We start from the raw sequence: 14886 nt of genomic DNA, 5'->3' as shown, positions 1-14886 counted from the left end.
GCATAACAATAACACAATATTTTTGTTATCAGTGTTTATTATGGTTTCAGTGGAAAAGCAGAATAAAAAAATGTAAATATGAGGTAAAAACTCCCAGCAGAACCCCAAATCCAATAGACATATCCTCTGGCGTGTTGATGTTCCTCCTACCCATAACCAGAATGATTAGTTCATGGTGATCGAACAGGTTTCCTGTTATATTCATCAGAGGTGTAGGGAGGGTGTGAATCCCAAAAATAGTAATTATGCAGATGATTAACAAAACATGCACACAACAGTATTCATACCCTAGTTTTTGTGGTAAATGTGAATTTAAAAAACTGTTTTGATAATGGTCTTCATACGCATACATTGTCCATAATGTAGAGGCCTATGGGATATTAATTGAAGAGGTAAATGAGGAGCATGGTAAATGTGAACTGCGTAACATACCAATACCAATTGACATACCTTTGTATGGCTCCTCGTCTGTATACCTGCAGACACAAAAGTGAGCAGTTCAGTCATCTGCACCTAATACAACTAGCCTTCAACATATTCTTATAGCCTACATATTCTTACCTCTTTGTTGGTTGATATCCATTGAATTGTGTCCATTTTCTGTTTGGGAAAGAGTTGCACAAATATGAAAATAACAATTTACCTTAACTTGAGGAGATCTTTAAATGTTTCAGTTAAGTGACTGGACCTACTGTCCTTTCAAATTCAAATCCAAATGTTTCTGTTGGGCAATTAGATTCCTGCAAGAACCCCCACCAACTAAGGAGGTTAGTAGGAACCCACCTCATATGGGGTTCTATGGGGTTCTTGGAATAATCTTTTGGGTACAATTTCAGTGCCAAGAACCCTAAGGTTCTTCGAAGAACTTTGAGGATCTTAGAAGAATCCTTGTTGAACCCCTCATTTTTTGAGTGTATTGGTTTTCAGTCTGTTCAAGCAATTTACTCATTTCAGTGCACATTTCATATAGACATTGTCTAATTTCTAAGAGCAATGGACCTCTTTTTGCATTGAAGATTGGAAAGGCATTTTTCATTTCTATATTTAGACTGAACATGTTGACCAATTTAATAAATAGGCTACCAGACAGCTGATTTATCTGTTCCTCTGACAGCTCTGTCTAATTTACCTTGCTTTATGTTGACGGTCTGCCAGAGAGAGGATACATCTAATTGGATAGCTTTAGAATACACAAACAACTCATAAACCTGTCCACGTGCCTGCCGTGGCTAATAGCGCAGGTAGGGGCCTGCAACAGGAGACAGACAACAATAATGAATTGACATGGACTGCGACATAGACTGCGTGTAAATGATCAAATATAGCCTTTAGCTAACTTAAAATGGCAGTCAAAAATTAAAGACAAATACAATTTTCAAGGGTTATACTTGGATATATTGATATAGGGATTGGACATCATTAATGGAAATTCTAGGAACCTTTTAAAAAGCAGTTTCATTTAAACATCGACTGTGTTTAAATGAAACTTCTTTCTAAGCTGCCTGTCTTCAACCCAGAACAATTGGATATCTGCCAAGCAATTGGCTAGTCTTTCTTTCTTGAACAGTGAACGCCACTCACCTCCTAGACAGACTGTTGGTGCCACCGTGTGGTCACCGTAGGCCTGGCGCAGATCACATTTCCCAGAAGTTTCTGTGCTTTAGTCCAGTTAGGCTAATGCACATAGCGAGCATTCTATCACCATACTCAAGCTCAAACCTGGTCTGTTGCACCATGGTGACTTTGTATTTTAAAATAGCCGTATAAGTATAAAGCAGTTTACAAATATGAGACTATAAAACTATAAAGACAGGAAGTGCTTCACAACAGCCATTAAGTTACGAGCAATGAAACGGGAACAAATAATACATGTGAAATAAAACTTACCATTATCATACCTGCTGTCATTTTCCTAAAGGCCTTTATGAAGGAAGCTCATTTTTGAATCAGGAATAAGTCCTGTTAATGTTTTTCGGCTCTTATAGTAAACATACAAAGTCAACAGGATAAGTAATACAGGATTAGCCTGTGGGCAGTCCTAGAGAAGGACACAACCTGAACAACATCAACACCGTAAACCACACGGATCCTCACTGACTCTCTGAAGGTCTGCTGGAAAGTCAATGAGTGTGTACTTGCTCACTTAAAAGTAACTCAAGTCTGTTTTTTGTAGTCATTGAGTTTAAACTTCCCTCAATCAGTTTCTATTATCTGCCACACTCAGACATAATCATTTGTGTTTGCACTTCCACACTAGGAGCATTCATTGAGTGTGTACTCTATCTCTCAGACGTAGTCATTGAGTCTGTAGCCATTGCTGGACAGTGAGGTGCATGAGGGGGCGTAGTTCCCTTTCAGGGCGGCAGGGGGATAGTAAGGGGGTGCTGGGGTGTTGGGGGTGTTTATAGTGTTGAAGACGAGGGGAGGACAAGGGTGGCGATGATGAGGTAGATGTAGGGGGTTCCTGGGCCGCCCCTCACAGTTCCAACAGAGCACCACCCCTCCCATCAGACTAAGACAGGCCGAGACATAGCCCAAATACACCGCCATGCCAAGCTCATACTTCATACCTGCAACACAAAGTAACATTTCTTGTTATTTTGTTATTTCTGCAAACATGTTTAAGTGAGAAAAAAAACTGGTATCAGAGTTATAAAATAAAATAAATAAAAGATTAATTAAATATATTGAATAGTACCTTCAGGTAGGACGGGGTTGTAGAAGTCGAGGATGACATCATTGGTTGTCCAGCAGACAGTGATTAGGCAGAGCATGCCTGCAGACAGGAAGCAGACCCCTCCACTGATGGCCAGGACATGCTTGATGGATGAGCCGCGGGCACAGCGGGTACACTTCATCCCTGCAGAGGACACGAGGGCTGCCAGGGTGGAGGTCAGGCAGGACAGCAACATCAACGCCCGTGCCGCCTAGGGAGGGAGAAGTGTTTAGTATCATAATGGCTGTTGCTCAAATTACACCCTACCCCCTATTTACTAAGCTACCGTGTGCTCAAATTAATCTAAATCAATCAACCAATCAATTAACAAATCAAACAACCAATAATTCCTACCTGCAGGTCAGGTGGCAGAGCCAGCATTGAGCGATGTACTTCACACTGGTAGATGCCCGTGCTGTGCCACACACACTCCATCCAGAGCCCCTTCATGTAGGCAGTGGCTGTGATTATGTTAGAGCCCACATAGGCCGTCCGCCACCAGTGGGGGAGCACTGTAGCAACTACACTACCCACCAGCCCCAGCAGACCCAGGAAGAAGCCCAGCAGCTGGACCGCCATGCTGGCCATGTTTGGAACATCCGCTAATGACCAACTGCACACACAAAACTACACAATGCTACACACAACACACACAAATCAACACACACAGAGCCACACACACAACCACACAATTATGGCTTTGAGACATGAGTTTAGTATCCTATTATTCTGGTCTTTAGCTCTGGTTCCCAGCTGTACTGTTGGAACTCCAGAGGGTCTAGAGTCAGTCATGGTGTTGAAGCCATCCTGCAGTGGTGGTCCCTTTGGAGCTCAGGTGTTGTGGTTTCGCTGTCTTCAGTGTTGTCTATGGAGCTCTGTACAGTGACTTCAGTGGCTCCAGTGGCTGTGTCTTCCATGTGCTCTCTAGAGCTCTTTAACAGATGCTTCTTCTGAGGGTTCTGTCCCTGGTGTCATTGAGTCTGTGACTAATACGTTCTTCGTTCAGCTCCACTTGTTGAGCGTGGTCCTCTGAGCTCAGCCAGCTAGTCTCTCTTTGATTGTGACTGAGGCTGTTCTGCTGCTCCTGTGGAGAACACACACATGATTAAACATTCACAGAAACCAACACCCAGCTCAGTTGAATGTGACAAACCACTAACTTCTAATTGAGAGACTGTTTTATAACTCTTGTATACTGTATATTTTGTGTTTAAAAACACTAAAACTATTTAATGAAAATATGCATTCAGCTGGCCCATAATAGATATTGCATTTCCCCAAGTACAATAAAATGTGTTTTATTTTAATCATACTGTTATTATACTGTTATAAACGTAACATAGAACATTTTAAAATATTTGACTCAATTAGAGTTCATATAAGGAAATCAGTGAATTGAATTAAATGAATTAGGCCCTAATCTTAGGATTTCATATGACTGGGAATACAGATATGTTTATGAATTTTTTTTATTGAACCTTTATTTAACTAGGAAAGTCAGTTAAGAACAAATTCGTATTTACAATGACGGCCTAGGAACAGTGGGTTATCTGCCTTGTTCAGGGGCAGAATAACAGATTTGAACCTTGTCAGCTCAGGGATTTGATCCAGCAACCTTTCAGTTACTGGACCAACGCTCTAACCACTAGGCTACCTGCCGATAGGGGGAGTGAGGCCTAAGAGGATTTTATAAATAAGTAACAACCAGTGGGTCTTGCGACAGGTATACAGAGATGACCAGTTTACAGAAGAGTATAGAGTGCAGTGACGTGTCCTATAAGAGTATTGGTGGCAAGTTTGCATCTGTTGGTCACAGATACCTTAAAAAAAAGATAGGGGCGTGGATCAGAAAACCAGTCAGTATCTGGTGTGACCACCATTTGCCTCATGCAGCACGACACATCTCCTTCGCATAGACTTGATCAGGTTGTTGATTGTGGCCTGTGACATGTTGTCCCACTCCTCTTCAATGGCTGTGTGAAGTTGCTGGATATCGTCGGGAACGGAAAAAGGCTGTCGTACACGTCGATCCAGAGCATCCCAAACATGCTCAATGACATGTCTGGTAAGCATGCAGCCTATGGAAGAACTGGGACATTTTCAGCTTCCAGGAATAGTGTACAGCTCCTTGCGACATGGGGCCGTGCATTATGCTGAAACAGGAGGTGATGGAGGCAGATGAATGGCACGACAATGGGCCTCAGGATCTTGCCACGGTATCTCTGTGCATTCAAATTGCCATCGATAAAATGCAATTGTGTTTGTTGTCCCTAGCTTGTGCCTGCCCTTACCATAACCCCACCGGCAACAACGTTGACATCAGCAAACCGCTCGCCCACACAACACCTTTATCTTGGCCAGATCACAGTTGTAAATGAGAACTTGTTCTCAACTGGCCGACCTGGTATAAAAATGTGAAATAAAATGTTTGAAAAAAGACTTGTGGTCTGCGGTTGTGAGGCCGGTTGGATGTACTGCCAAATGATCTAAAACGCTGTTGGAGAAATTAACAGTACATTCTCTGGCAACAGCTCTGGTGGACATCCCTGCAGTCATCAGGCCAATTGCACTCTCTCTCAAAACTTGATACATCTGTGGCATTGTGTTGTGTGACAACCCTGCACCTTTTAGAGTGGCCTTTTAATTGATGATGTTGTTTAATCAGTTTCTTGGTATGCCACACCTGTCAGGTGGATGGATTATCTTGGCAAAGGAGAAATGTTCATTAACAGGAATGTAAAAAGAAACTGAACAGAAATAATATTTTTTGTGCGTATGGAATGTTTCTGGGATCTTTTAGCTGATGAAACCAGAGACCAACACCTTACATGTTGCGTTTATATTTTTGTTCAGTGCGCTCAGAGATTTTCTCACTGATAATACGTAACATGCAGTTGGAATATTCAACTTGACAAAAGTTCATTCACAGACAGATTTGGAATTTAGTCACAAGCTGCGTCAAACACATTTGATCAATAATTTGCATACAGCACTTACAGAACACGTTGCTTTTCCTCACTTCTAGACCTAATTTCAATTGACCATAGGATGAACTCGTATCAATATGCTATTTTTGGAGGGGCTTCTGAGGTGCAGAAAGGTCAGAAGTGCTGTCAACCCTCTTTAATTTAGTTTTCCCTGCCCTCTCCTTCCTCTATAACTCACTTTGGAAAAACATTTTTGATTTGAAGAGCTCAGAGAGGAGAAGGCTATTGATCTAGTGAAAAATAAAACGCACATTTCCACACCAACTATCTTTGTTTTCAACTAATGTCAGTACTATTAAATGTCACAGCTAAGTTGATTGTGTCATAGAGCATAAAGTAATAAAACAATTATTATCTGAAGAAGAGAAGAGTGGCTAATGTGTGGACACCTGCCATATGAGATCAGAGTCCTGATATTATGCTACTGCTGCCAGTCAGTGATGCGCGCGCGCGCACACACACACACACACACACACACACACACACACACACACACACACACACACACACACACACACACACACACACACTACATACAAATTTTTTCTTAACTGACTTGCCTAGTTAAATAAAGGTTAAATAAATTAAATAAAACACACACACACACAAACTCTGGACAGTGACAGACTAATGCACATGCCATTGATATTGTGTTATTCATATAAACAGGATTTCTCACATGTTATTTCTGATATGGAATACTACAGTTTTCCTTTGCCTCATTCAGAGGGAATACAGTTGATATCAGTATTATGATCCACTTTCCAGTTTTCATTTATCAATTATTTCATCTACCACCAACCTTGAAACAAAACAGCCACTGTTTTATATGTTTCATACTCTACCAAAGAAAAGTGGCTCAGTAGAACACTGGGAACAGAATGCTATTTGTGTTTAACGATGGATTCTGTAAGGGAGAACCACACATTAGAACAACTGACTAACAAAAACACCAACACTTCACTTTCAGTGATCTACCCAACACATACACTCCCTCCTCTCCCCTTCTTACCTGTGACATGCATATCCTGCCTGATGCTGTCTAGTGCTGCAGGAGGTTAGCAGCTGGCAGTCTCTGTCTGTGTGTCCTATGTAGACTCACAAACCCATGTTATGCAGCATTTATAAAGGCCTCTCCATTGTTCAAAAAGCCTGTCAAAGCTGCACGTCACCGCCCAGACCAGACCAGCTCTCTGTCTGCTTGCTCTCTCTCTCTCTCTCTCACTCTCTCTTTCCCTCTACCACCAGTGTCGCCTCTGCTTTAGAGTCCAAGTGAGGGCAGTGTATGGGTATGTCTGTGTCCTTATTGTCCTGTCAGGGATGTGATAACTGTCTGTCAGTAATGTGACATGGCGTAGCTCAGTATGGTGTAGCTCTACTTTGGCTCTATAACGGTTAGTTGCGAACATAGTTCCTACCCCAGGGGAAGAGAGAGGGCATCACACTGCATGGTCCTCCTCCTTCTAACCAGTCAACATGGGGGATCTGTCAAAAACAACAAACAGGAAGATGGAAACAACAAAAAGTAATTGAAAATGTTTGAGGACAGTATAATTTGAGAGTATTCAAAGACAACAGTAGATAATGATAGCACTATAAATGATTATGCCTTAGCTCTTATCATGGGACAACATAAACAGAGTGACACAAGTACAATACCTGAAGTACAAGACATTCCATGTCGTGTGAGCTCCTCCAAATCTGCTGGTTGCTCTTGATCTGGTCAGTGAGACAGTCTGACACTATTTTCTTAGACCTGTTCTCTAGCTTTGTTTATTCTGAGCCTATAGAAGACCGACACACAAGGCTATATTCCCAATCTGTCTGTCATTCCTTCATACGGAGTAGTAGCCTAGCAGTAGCCTTTCTAGCGGCCTGCAGTGCAGCCCATCCTGCTGTGTCAGTCTCTCATAAGATTATGTGTCCTGGCTATCTCCTCCAGAAGGATATAATACCATGTGAATGGGTCATGTTTACATGGGATCCAGCTTTTGTCAATTTTACATCAAAAGGTGATCTTATTTTTTTTGTTGCATTTTAGCCAACCCTAACCCTTTTCCTAATTCTCCTAGCCTGCCACATTTATTCTCCTAACCTGCTGCATAACTTCTCCTAAACCTGCTACGAATAGTCAATTCTGGCAAAAGCTGGATCCCTTCTAACCATGACAATGTGAATGCTGAGCAATTAATAGCCTTAGGGAAAACACTGTAATCCTCCACGCATTAGGGAGCTCTGTCTTAAATAAGGTGTTTATTATCTGCTTCTAGGACAACAAATAGGAAACGTATATTTGAATGATCACTGTAAAGCCATTTTGAATGCAGCTTAGGCCTAAGATTTGACATTAGAATCAGCTTATTCATAGGTTAGGCTACTGTGGGCTAGGCTAAATAAAAAATCTGGTAATGTCATGTAAGACTAATGTTAAGCCACATAATCATTAGGCTAGCCTACATGAGAGGGATCATAGGTACATTTATCATAAATCACACACGTTTAGGATGGCGCCAACAGAGATGGCCGCCTCGCTTCAAGACCTTTAGTTTATGTATTATTTCTTATATTATTACCCCAGGAAATCTTAAGCGTTATTACAAACAGCCGGGAATAACTATTTGATATAAGAACGACGTCAACTCACCAACATTATGACCAGGAATACGACTTTCCCGAAGCTGATCCTCTGTTTGGACCACCACCCAGGACAATGGATCGGATCCCAGAAGCCTACTCAAAACCATGGCGCCGCAGAAGGGGCAGATGGAGCAGCCTCCTGGTCAGGCTACATAGATGTGCACATCACCCACCGCTACAGAGTATATTGCTCGCCAATGCTCTTGCCAACAAGGTAGACAAATTTCGAGCAAGGTTTGCCTTCCAGACAAGACATCAGAGATTGTAACATCCTCTGTTTCACGGAAACATGGCTCTCTCAGGATATGTTGTCGGAATCGGTTCAGCCACCGGGCTTCTCCATGCATTGCGCCGACAGAGATAAACACCTCTCTGGGAAGAGAAAGGGCGGTGGTTTATGCTTCATGATTAACGGCTCATGGTGTAATCATAACAACATACAGGAACTCAAGTCCTTCTGCTCACCCGACCTAGAACTCCTTACAATCAAATGCCGGCCATATTACCTCCCAAGAGAATTCTCGTCAGTTATTATCACAGCTGTGTACATTCCCCCTCAAGCAGACACCACGGTGGCCCTCAAGGAACTTCACTGGACTCTATGTTAACTGGAAACCATATATCCTGCATTTATTGTAGCTGGGGATTTTAACAAAGCAAATTTGAGCACAAGGCTACCTAAACTCTATCAGCATATTGATTGTAGTACTCGCGGGGGTAATACACTTGATCACTGCTACTCTAACTTCCACAATGAATACAAAGCCCTCCCCGGCCCTCCCTTCGGGAAATACGGCCACGACGGCGTCTTGCTCCTACTGTCTTTATAGGCAGAAACTCAAACAGGATGTACCAGTGACTAGAACCATTCAACGCTGGTCTGACCAATCGGAATCAACATTCAAGATTGTTTTGATCACATGGAATGGGAAATGTTCTGGTCAGCCTCAGAGAACAACATTGATCTATACGCTGACACGGTGAGTGAAGTTATTAGGAAGTGCATTGGGGATGTTGTACCCACTGTGACTATTAAAACCTACCCTAACCAGAAACCGTGGATGGACGGCAGCATTCACGCAAAACTGAAAGTGCGAACCATCAAATTTAACAACGGAAAGAGGTCTGGGAATATGGCTGAAAATAAACAGTGTAGTTATTCCCTCCGCAAGGCAATCAAACAAGTAAAATGTAGGTAAAGAGCTCAGACATGAGACGTACGTGGCAGGGTTTACAGGAAATCACGGACTACAGAAAGAAAACCAGCCACGTCCCAGGCACCGACTTCACACTTCCAGACAAACTAAACACCTTCTAACCCCACTTTGAGGATAATAAAGTGCCACCATCGCGGCCCCCCTCCCCTCCTCCTTCTCTGTGGCCGACGTGAGTAAAACATTTAAACGTGTTAACCCTCGCAAGGCTGCTGGCCCAGACGGCATCCCTAGCCACGTCCTCAGAGCATGCGCAGACCACCTGGCTGGTGTGTTTACGGACATATTCAATTGCTCCCTATCCCAGTCTGCTGTTCCCACATGCATTCAAGATGGCCACCATTGTCCCTGTACACAAGAAGGCAAAATAACTAAAATACTATCACCCCGTAGCACTCACTTCTGTCATCATGAAGTGCTTTCAGAGACAAGGCAAGGATCATATCACCTCCACCTTACCTGCCACCCTAAACCCACTTCAATTTGCATACCACCCCAATAGGTCCACAGACGATGCAATCACCATCACACTGCCCTATCCCATCTGGACAACAGGAATACCTATGTAAGAATGCTGTTCATTGACTGCAACTCAGCATTCAACACCATAGTACCCTCCAAGCTCATAATTAAGCTTGAGGCCCTGGGTCTCAACCCAGCCCTGTGCAATTGGGTCCTGGACTTTCTGACAGGCCGTCCCAGGTGGCGAAGGTAGGAAACAACATCTCCACGTCGCCTAACCCTACTCAGCACTGGGGCCCCACAAGGGTGCGTGCTCAGCCCCCTCCTGTACTCCCTGTTCACCCATGACTGTGTGGCCATGCACGCCTCCAACTCACTGCCTGATAGTCAGCCTCAGTGAAATATACACTATCGGTCAAAAGTTTGGACACACCTACTATTAAGGGATTTTCTTTATTTTCACTATTTTCAACACTGTAGAATAATAGTGAAGACATCAAAACTATGAAATAACACATATGTAATCACATAGTAACTAAAAAGTGTTAAACAAATCAAAACATATTTTTCAAAGTAGCCACCCTTTGCCTTGATGACAGCTTTTCACACTCTTGACATTCCCTCAACCAGCTTCACCTGGAATGCTTTTCCAACAGTCTTGAAGAAGTTCCCACATACGCTGAGCACTTGTTGGCTGCTTTTCCTTCATTCTGAGGTCTAACTCATCCCAAACCATCTCAATTGGATTGAGGTCGGGTGATTGTGGAGGCCAGGTCAAATTATAATATAAATTATCATTTATATTATTGTCCAATTCACTTCTCTTGACCTGGGGAACAATAAGGGCCTTATACGCTTTCTGAGAGGGGCTAAGGATTAATAAAATAATTATAAGAATAATAATTTGATTTACATGAATCTTTTCAATGATGTTCTGATTTAATCGCTGCAGCAGGTGTCAAAGAGGACGTTGTTGCTAATTTGTTAGCTTCTCCCTCTCCCTACAAGAATAACTACACCACTAACCCTTTGTTTTACAAAAGTACACTCTCCTACATGAGTGCGCAGCCATTACCGTTGCTGTCCTTTCAGCATCACGAACCTGTCACACACTGAAGGCCTAGGTCCAATAGGTTCGTCACTGCGCAGACATGTCTAATAGAAATAAAGACTGCAGGTATTAATATTTCAAGAAAGGAGTGTATATATTTGGCCTGGCGAAGCGGTTTTATGCGCTTACTGAATGGAAGCTGATAATCATGAGTTTTTTTTACTCGGCTGGTCTTGGGTAGAAATTATGAGTCCTTACTGTCCAAGACCGAGTACAAATATATCCGACACTGAGACACTCAAAATGTGGTTTCGAGACCGGACCGACACCTGGTCTCAAGTACTACTACAACATTGGAAAAAATACAGTTCTACCTGATGACATCATTAAAAGTTAAAACATTTTAAAAAACGGTGATTTACAAACACTATGAGATACGAGGTGACACCGTGAGCAAGAAAATACCCTTGGTATCCCTTGGGCTAGACATTTCAAAACCTTATAAGTTCTAACTATTTAAATTAGCATACATTTGCACAAATCAATCCACTAAAAGCAATAGTAACTGTTCAAACTAGAGACACCAAACCAACTTACACATGTTCAGGCTATCCTATCCTAAGTAATAAATCAATAAATTCTTTAATCTATCCATCTATACTTTTTCAACTATAACCATTTAAAATGTCCTTAAATTAACACAGGTTTGAATGAGATCCATGGGAATACAGAGGTTATTCAATATGGTCCTGCTACTTTGCCAATTAAGCTATAAGACAAACTTTAAATTGTTCAGGCTATCCTAACTTAAAATTCTTAAAAACCTTTATCAAGGATAGATTAGCATGACAAACCCCCACCAGCAGTAACTCTTGAACCGTTCAAGCTAGAGACACCAAACCAACTTTCACATGTTCAGGCTATCCTATCTTATCATATCCAATCAATCCATCACTCAATCTTTCCATCTACTTACTTTTTCAACTATAACCAGTCCCTACCATTACTACTGCAGTCACTACCACTACTATAACTTCTTTCACAACCATAAATACTCAGATTCAGAGGGGTTGGGTTAAATGCGGAAGACACATTTCAGTTGAATGCAATCAGTGGTACAACTGACTAGGTATCCCCCTTTCCCTTTTAAGCAAGCTAGCAAGCACACCACATTTTCTTCAGGAAATGTACTTTCCTAGTTGCACTTGATACTTCTGTGTTGATGGAACCTAAACTCATCTGTTTTTGCATAAATGATTAAAACAGCGTTTGCAGTCTGAAGTGTTAATTCACTATTATCCCCACTTACTATGCGAGATCAATATATCTACAGATCCTGCAAATAGAAAGACAAATTGTCATCCTCTTGGAGGAGAAGAAAGAGACTAAACAAATCAAGCAAATGCTACGCCTTTAATTGTTTTCATTAAAACATCCCAACATATATAGCAATATATTGTAGCACTGACTGGTGTACTATGTCTGAAAACATCACAGCACATTTAATGGCATACAAAACGAGCATCAAGTACAGTTCAGAAATATGGAGGGTAAAATGTTTAACAACAGAATACATTAATCATATCTTTCCACAAGCAGACAACACAGTTACACATCACGTGCTGTAACTGAATAACAGTCTGATCACATTTACATTTTAGTCATTCAGCAGAGGCTCTTATCAAGAGCGACTTACAAGAGCAATTAGGGTTAAGTACCTTGCTCAAGGGGACATCGACAGATTTTTCACCTCGTTGGCTTGGGGATTCGAACCATCGACATTTCGGTTGCTGGTCCAACGCTCGTAAAACCCCGAGACTACATGCCATCCCAGGTGAATCCATCTCAGAGGGTGGTCTCTCTTCACTGCAGCAAGCGGTTCAACAACACTTCACATCCACACTTTACAACAGTATCATACAGTAGGCATCAGTAGGCATCATGACAGAGTATCAAATAGAAAGGAAAAACAGATGATTCCCTTGCACCACATACTGTATGTAAATAGTGACAGAAGATAAGCAATGACACAGCTGGTTGGAGGAGCCATGCTGTAGTTGTGGAGGTCCCTCTTCTCTCCATCACAATCCTTCATCGTAAGCCTTTCATTCATTTAATTTCATTCATTATTCTGATATGATCTGTTGATAAACATATGGACAATATATGTTTATAAATGTATGGACAATTCATGAGATGATAGTTACAACAACAAACAGCCTCAACAATGAGACCTGAAGCTCCACAACTACATTAGAAAAGCCCTTCACTAGAGGGTTAAGAGTAGGGGAGATGAATTATCATGAGACACACGTCAACATTATACCTGTTACAGACTGAATAGTCTCCCCTGCTCCAAACCCATCAACAACATCATCATCTACAGTGCCTTGCGAAAGTATTCGGGCCCCTTGAACTTTGCGACCTTTTGCCACATTTCAGGCTTCAAACATAAAGATATAAAACTGTATTTTTTTGTGAAGAATCAACAACAAGTGGGACACAATCATGAAGTGGAACGACATTTATTGGATATTTCAAACTTTTTTAACAAATTAAAAACTGAAAAATTGGGCGTGCAAAATTATTCAGCCCCTTTACTTTCAGTGCAGCAAACTCTCTCCAGAAGTTCAGTGAGGATCTCTGAATGATCCAATGTTGACCTAAATGACTAATGATGATAAATACAATCCACCTGTGTGTAATCAAGTCTCCGTATAAATGCACCTGCACTGTGATAGTCTCAGAGGTCCGTTAAAAGCGCAGAGAGCATCATGAAGAACAAGGAAAACACCAGGCAGGTCCGAGATACTGTTGTGAAGAAGTCTAAAGCCGGATTTGGATACAAAAAGATTTCCCAAGCTTTAAACATCCCAAGGAGCACTGTGCAAGCGATAATATTGAAATGGAAGGAGTATCAGACCACTGCAAATCTACCAAGACCTGGCCGTCCCTCTAAACTTTCAGCTCATACAAGGAGAAGACTGATCAGAGATGCAGCCAAGAGGCCCATTATCACTCTGGATGAACTGCAGAGATCTACAGCTGAGGTGGGAGACTCTGTCCGTAGGACAACAATCAGTCGTATATTGCACAAATCTGGCCTTTATGGAAGAGTGGCAAGAAGAAAGCCATTTCTTAAAGATATCCATAAAAAGTGTAGTTTAAAGTTTGCCACAAGCCACCTGGGAGACACACCAAACATGTGGAAGAAGGTGCTCTGGTCAGATGAAACCAACATTTAACTTTTTGGCAACAATGCAAAACGTTATGTTTGGCGTAAAAGCAACACAGCTGAACACACCATCCCCACTGTCAAACATGGTGGTGGCAGCATCATGGTTTGGGCCTGCTTTTCTTCAGCAGGGACAGGGAAGATGGTTAAAATGTATGGGAAGATGGATGGAGCCAAATACAGGACCATTCTGGAAGAAAACCTGATGGAGTCTGCAAAAGACCTGAGACTGGGACGGAGATTTGTCTTCCAACAAGACAATGATCCAAAACATAAAGCAAAATCTACAATGGAATGGTTCAATAATAAACATATCCAGGTGTTAGAATGGCCAAGTCAAAGTCCAGACCTGAATCCAATCGAGAATCTGTGGAAAGAACTGAAAACTGCTGTTCACAAATGCTCTCCATCCAACCTCACTGAGCTCGAGCTGTTTTGCAAGGAGGAATGGGAAAAAATTTCAGTCTCTCGATTTGCAAAACTGATAGAGACATACCCCAAGCGACTTACAGCTGTAATCGCAGCAAAAGGTGGCGCTACAAAGTATTAACTTAAGGGGGCTGAATAATTTTGCACGCCCAATT

General features: G+C 41.9%; 1 protein-coding gene across 1 annotated transcript; it reads right to left on the bottom strand.

Moving 5' to 3' along the window:
- Positions 1-2142: 2142 nt before the first annotated feature.
- On the bottom strand, positions 2143-3359 carry LOC110502121 (claudin-14-like). Its single transcript, XM_021579991.2, has 3 exons — positions 3071-3359; positions 2699-2927; positions 2143-2570 (listed from the first exon to the last, which is right to left on the bottom strand). Exons 1-3 carry the CDS (start codon positions 3302-3304, stop codon positions 2287-2289), a joined length of 747 nt encoding a protein of 248 aa, XP_021435666.2. The 5' UTR covers positions 3305-3359; the 3' UTR covers positions 2143-2286.
- Positions 3360-14886: the final 11527 nt, after the last annotated feature.

The sequence above is a fragment of the Oncorhynchus mykiss genome, chromosome 22, assembly GCF_013265735.2.
Source record: "Oncorhynchus mykiss isolate Arlee chromosome 22, USDA_OmykA_1.1, whole genome shotgun sequence".
Lineage (NCBI taxonomy): Eukaryota > Metazoa > Chordata > Actinopteri > Salmoniformes > Salmonidae > Oncorhynchus > Oncorhynchus mykiss.
This window is presented reverse-complemented; position numbering and strand designations above follow the sequence as displayed.

What these genes read in the sequence shown, in the direction of transcription:
- LOC110502121 (XM_021579991.2), bottom strand. Translation starts at nt 3,304, where the DNA reads ATGGCCAGCATGGCGGTCCAGCTGCTGGGCTTCTTCCTGGGTCTGCTG. An exon ending in CTCTGCCACCTGACCTGCAG is followed by an intron (nt 2,928 to 3,070) that starts GTAGGAATTATT and finishes CTCCCTCCCTAG; the next exon opens with GCGGCACGGGCGTTGATGTT. An exon ending in CAACCCCGTCCTACCTGAAG is followed by an intron (nt 2,571 to 2,698) that starts GTACTATTCAAT and finishes TTTGTGTTGCAG; the next exon opens with GTATGAAGTATGAGCTTGGC.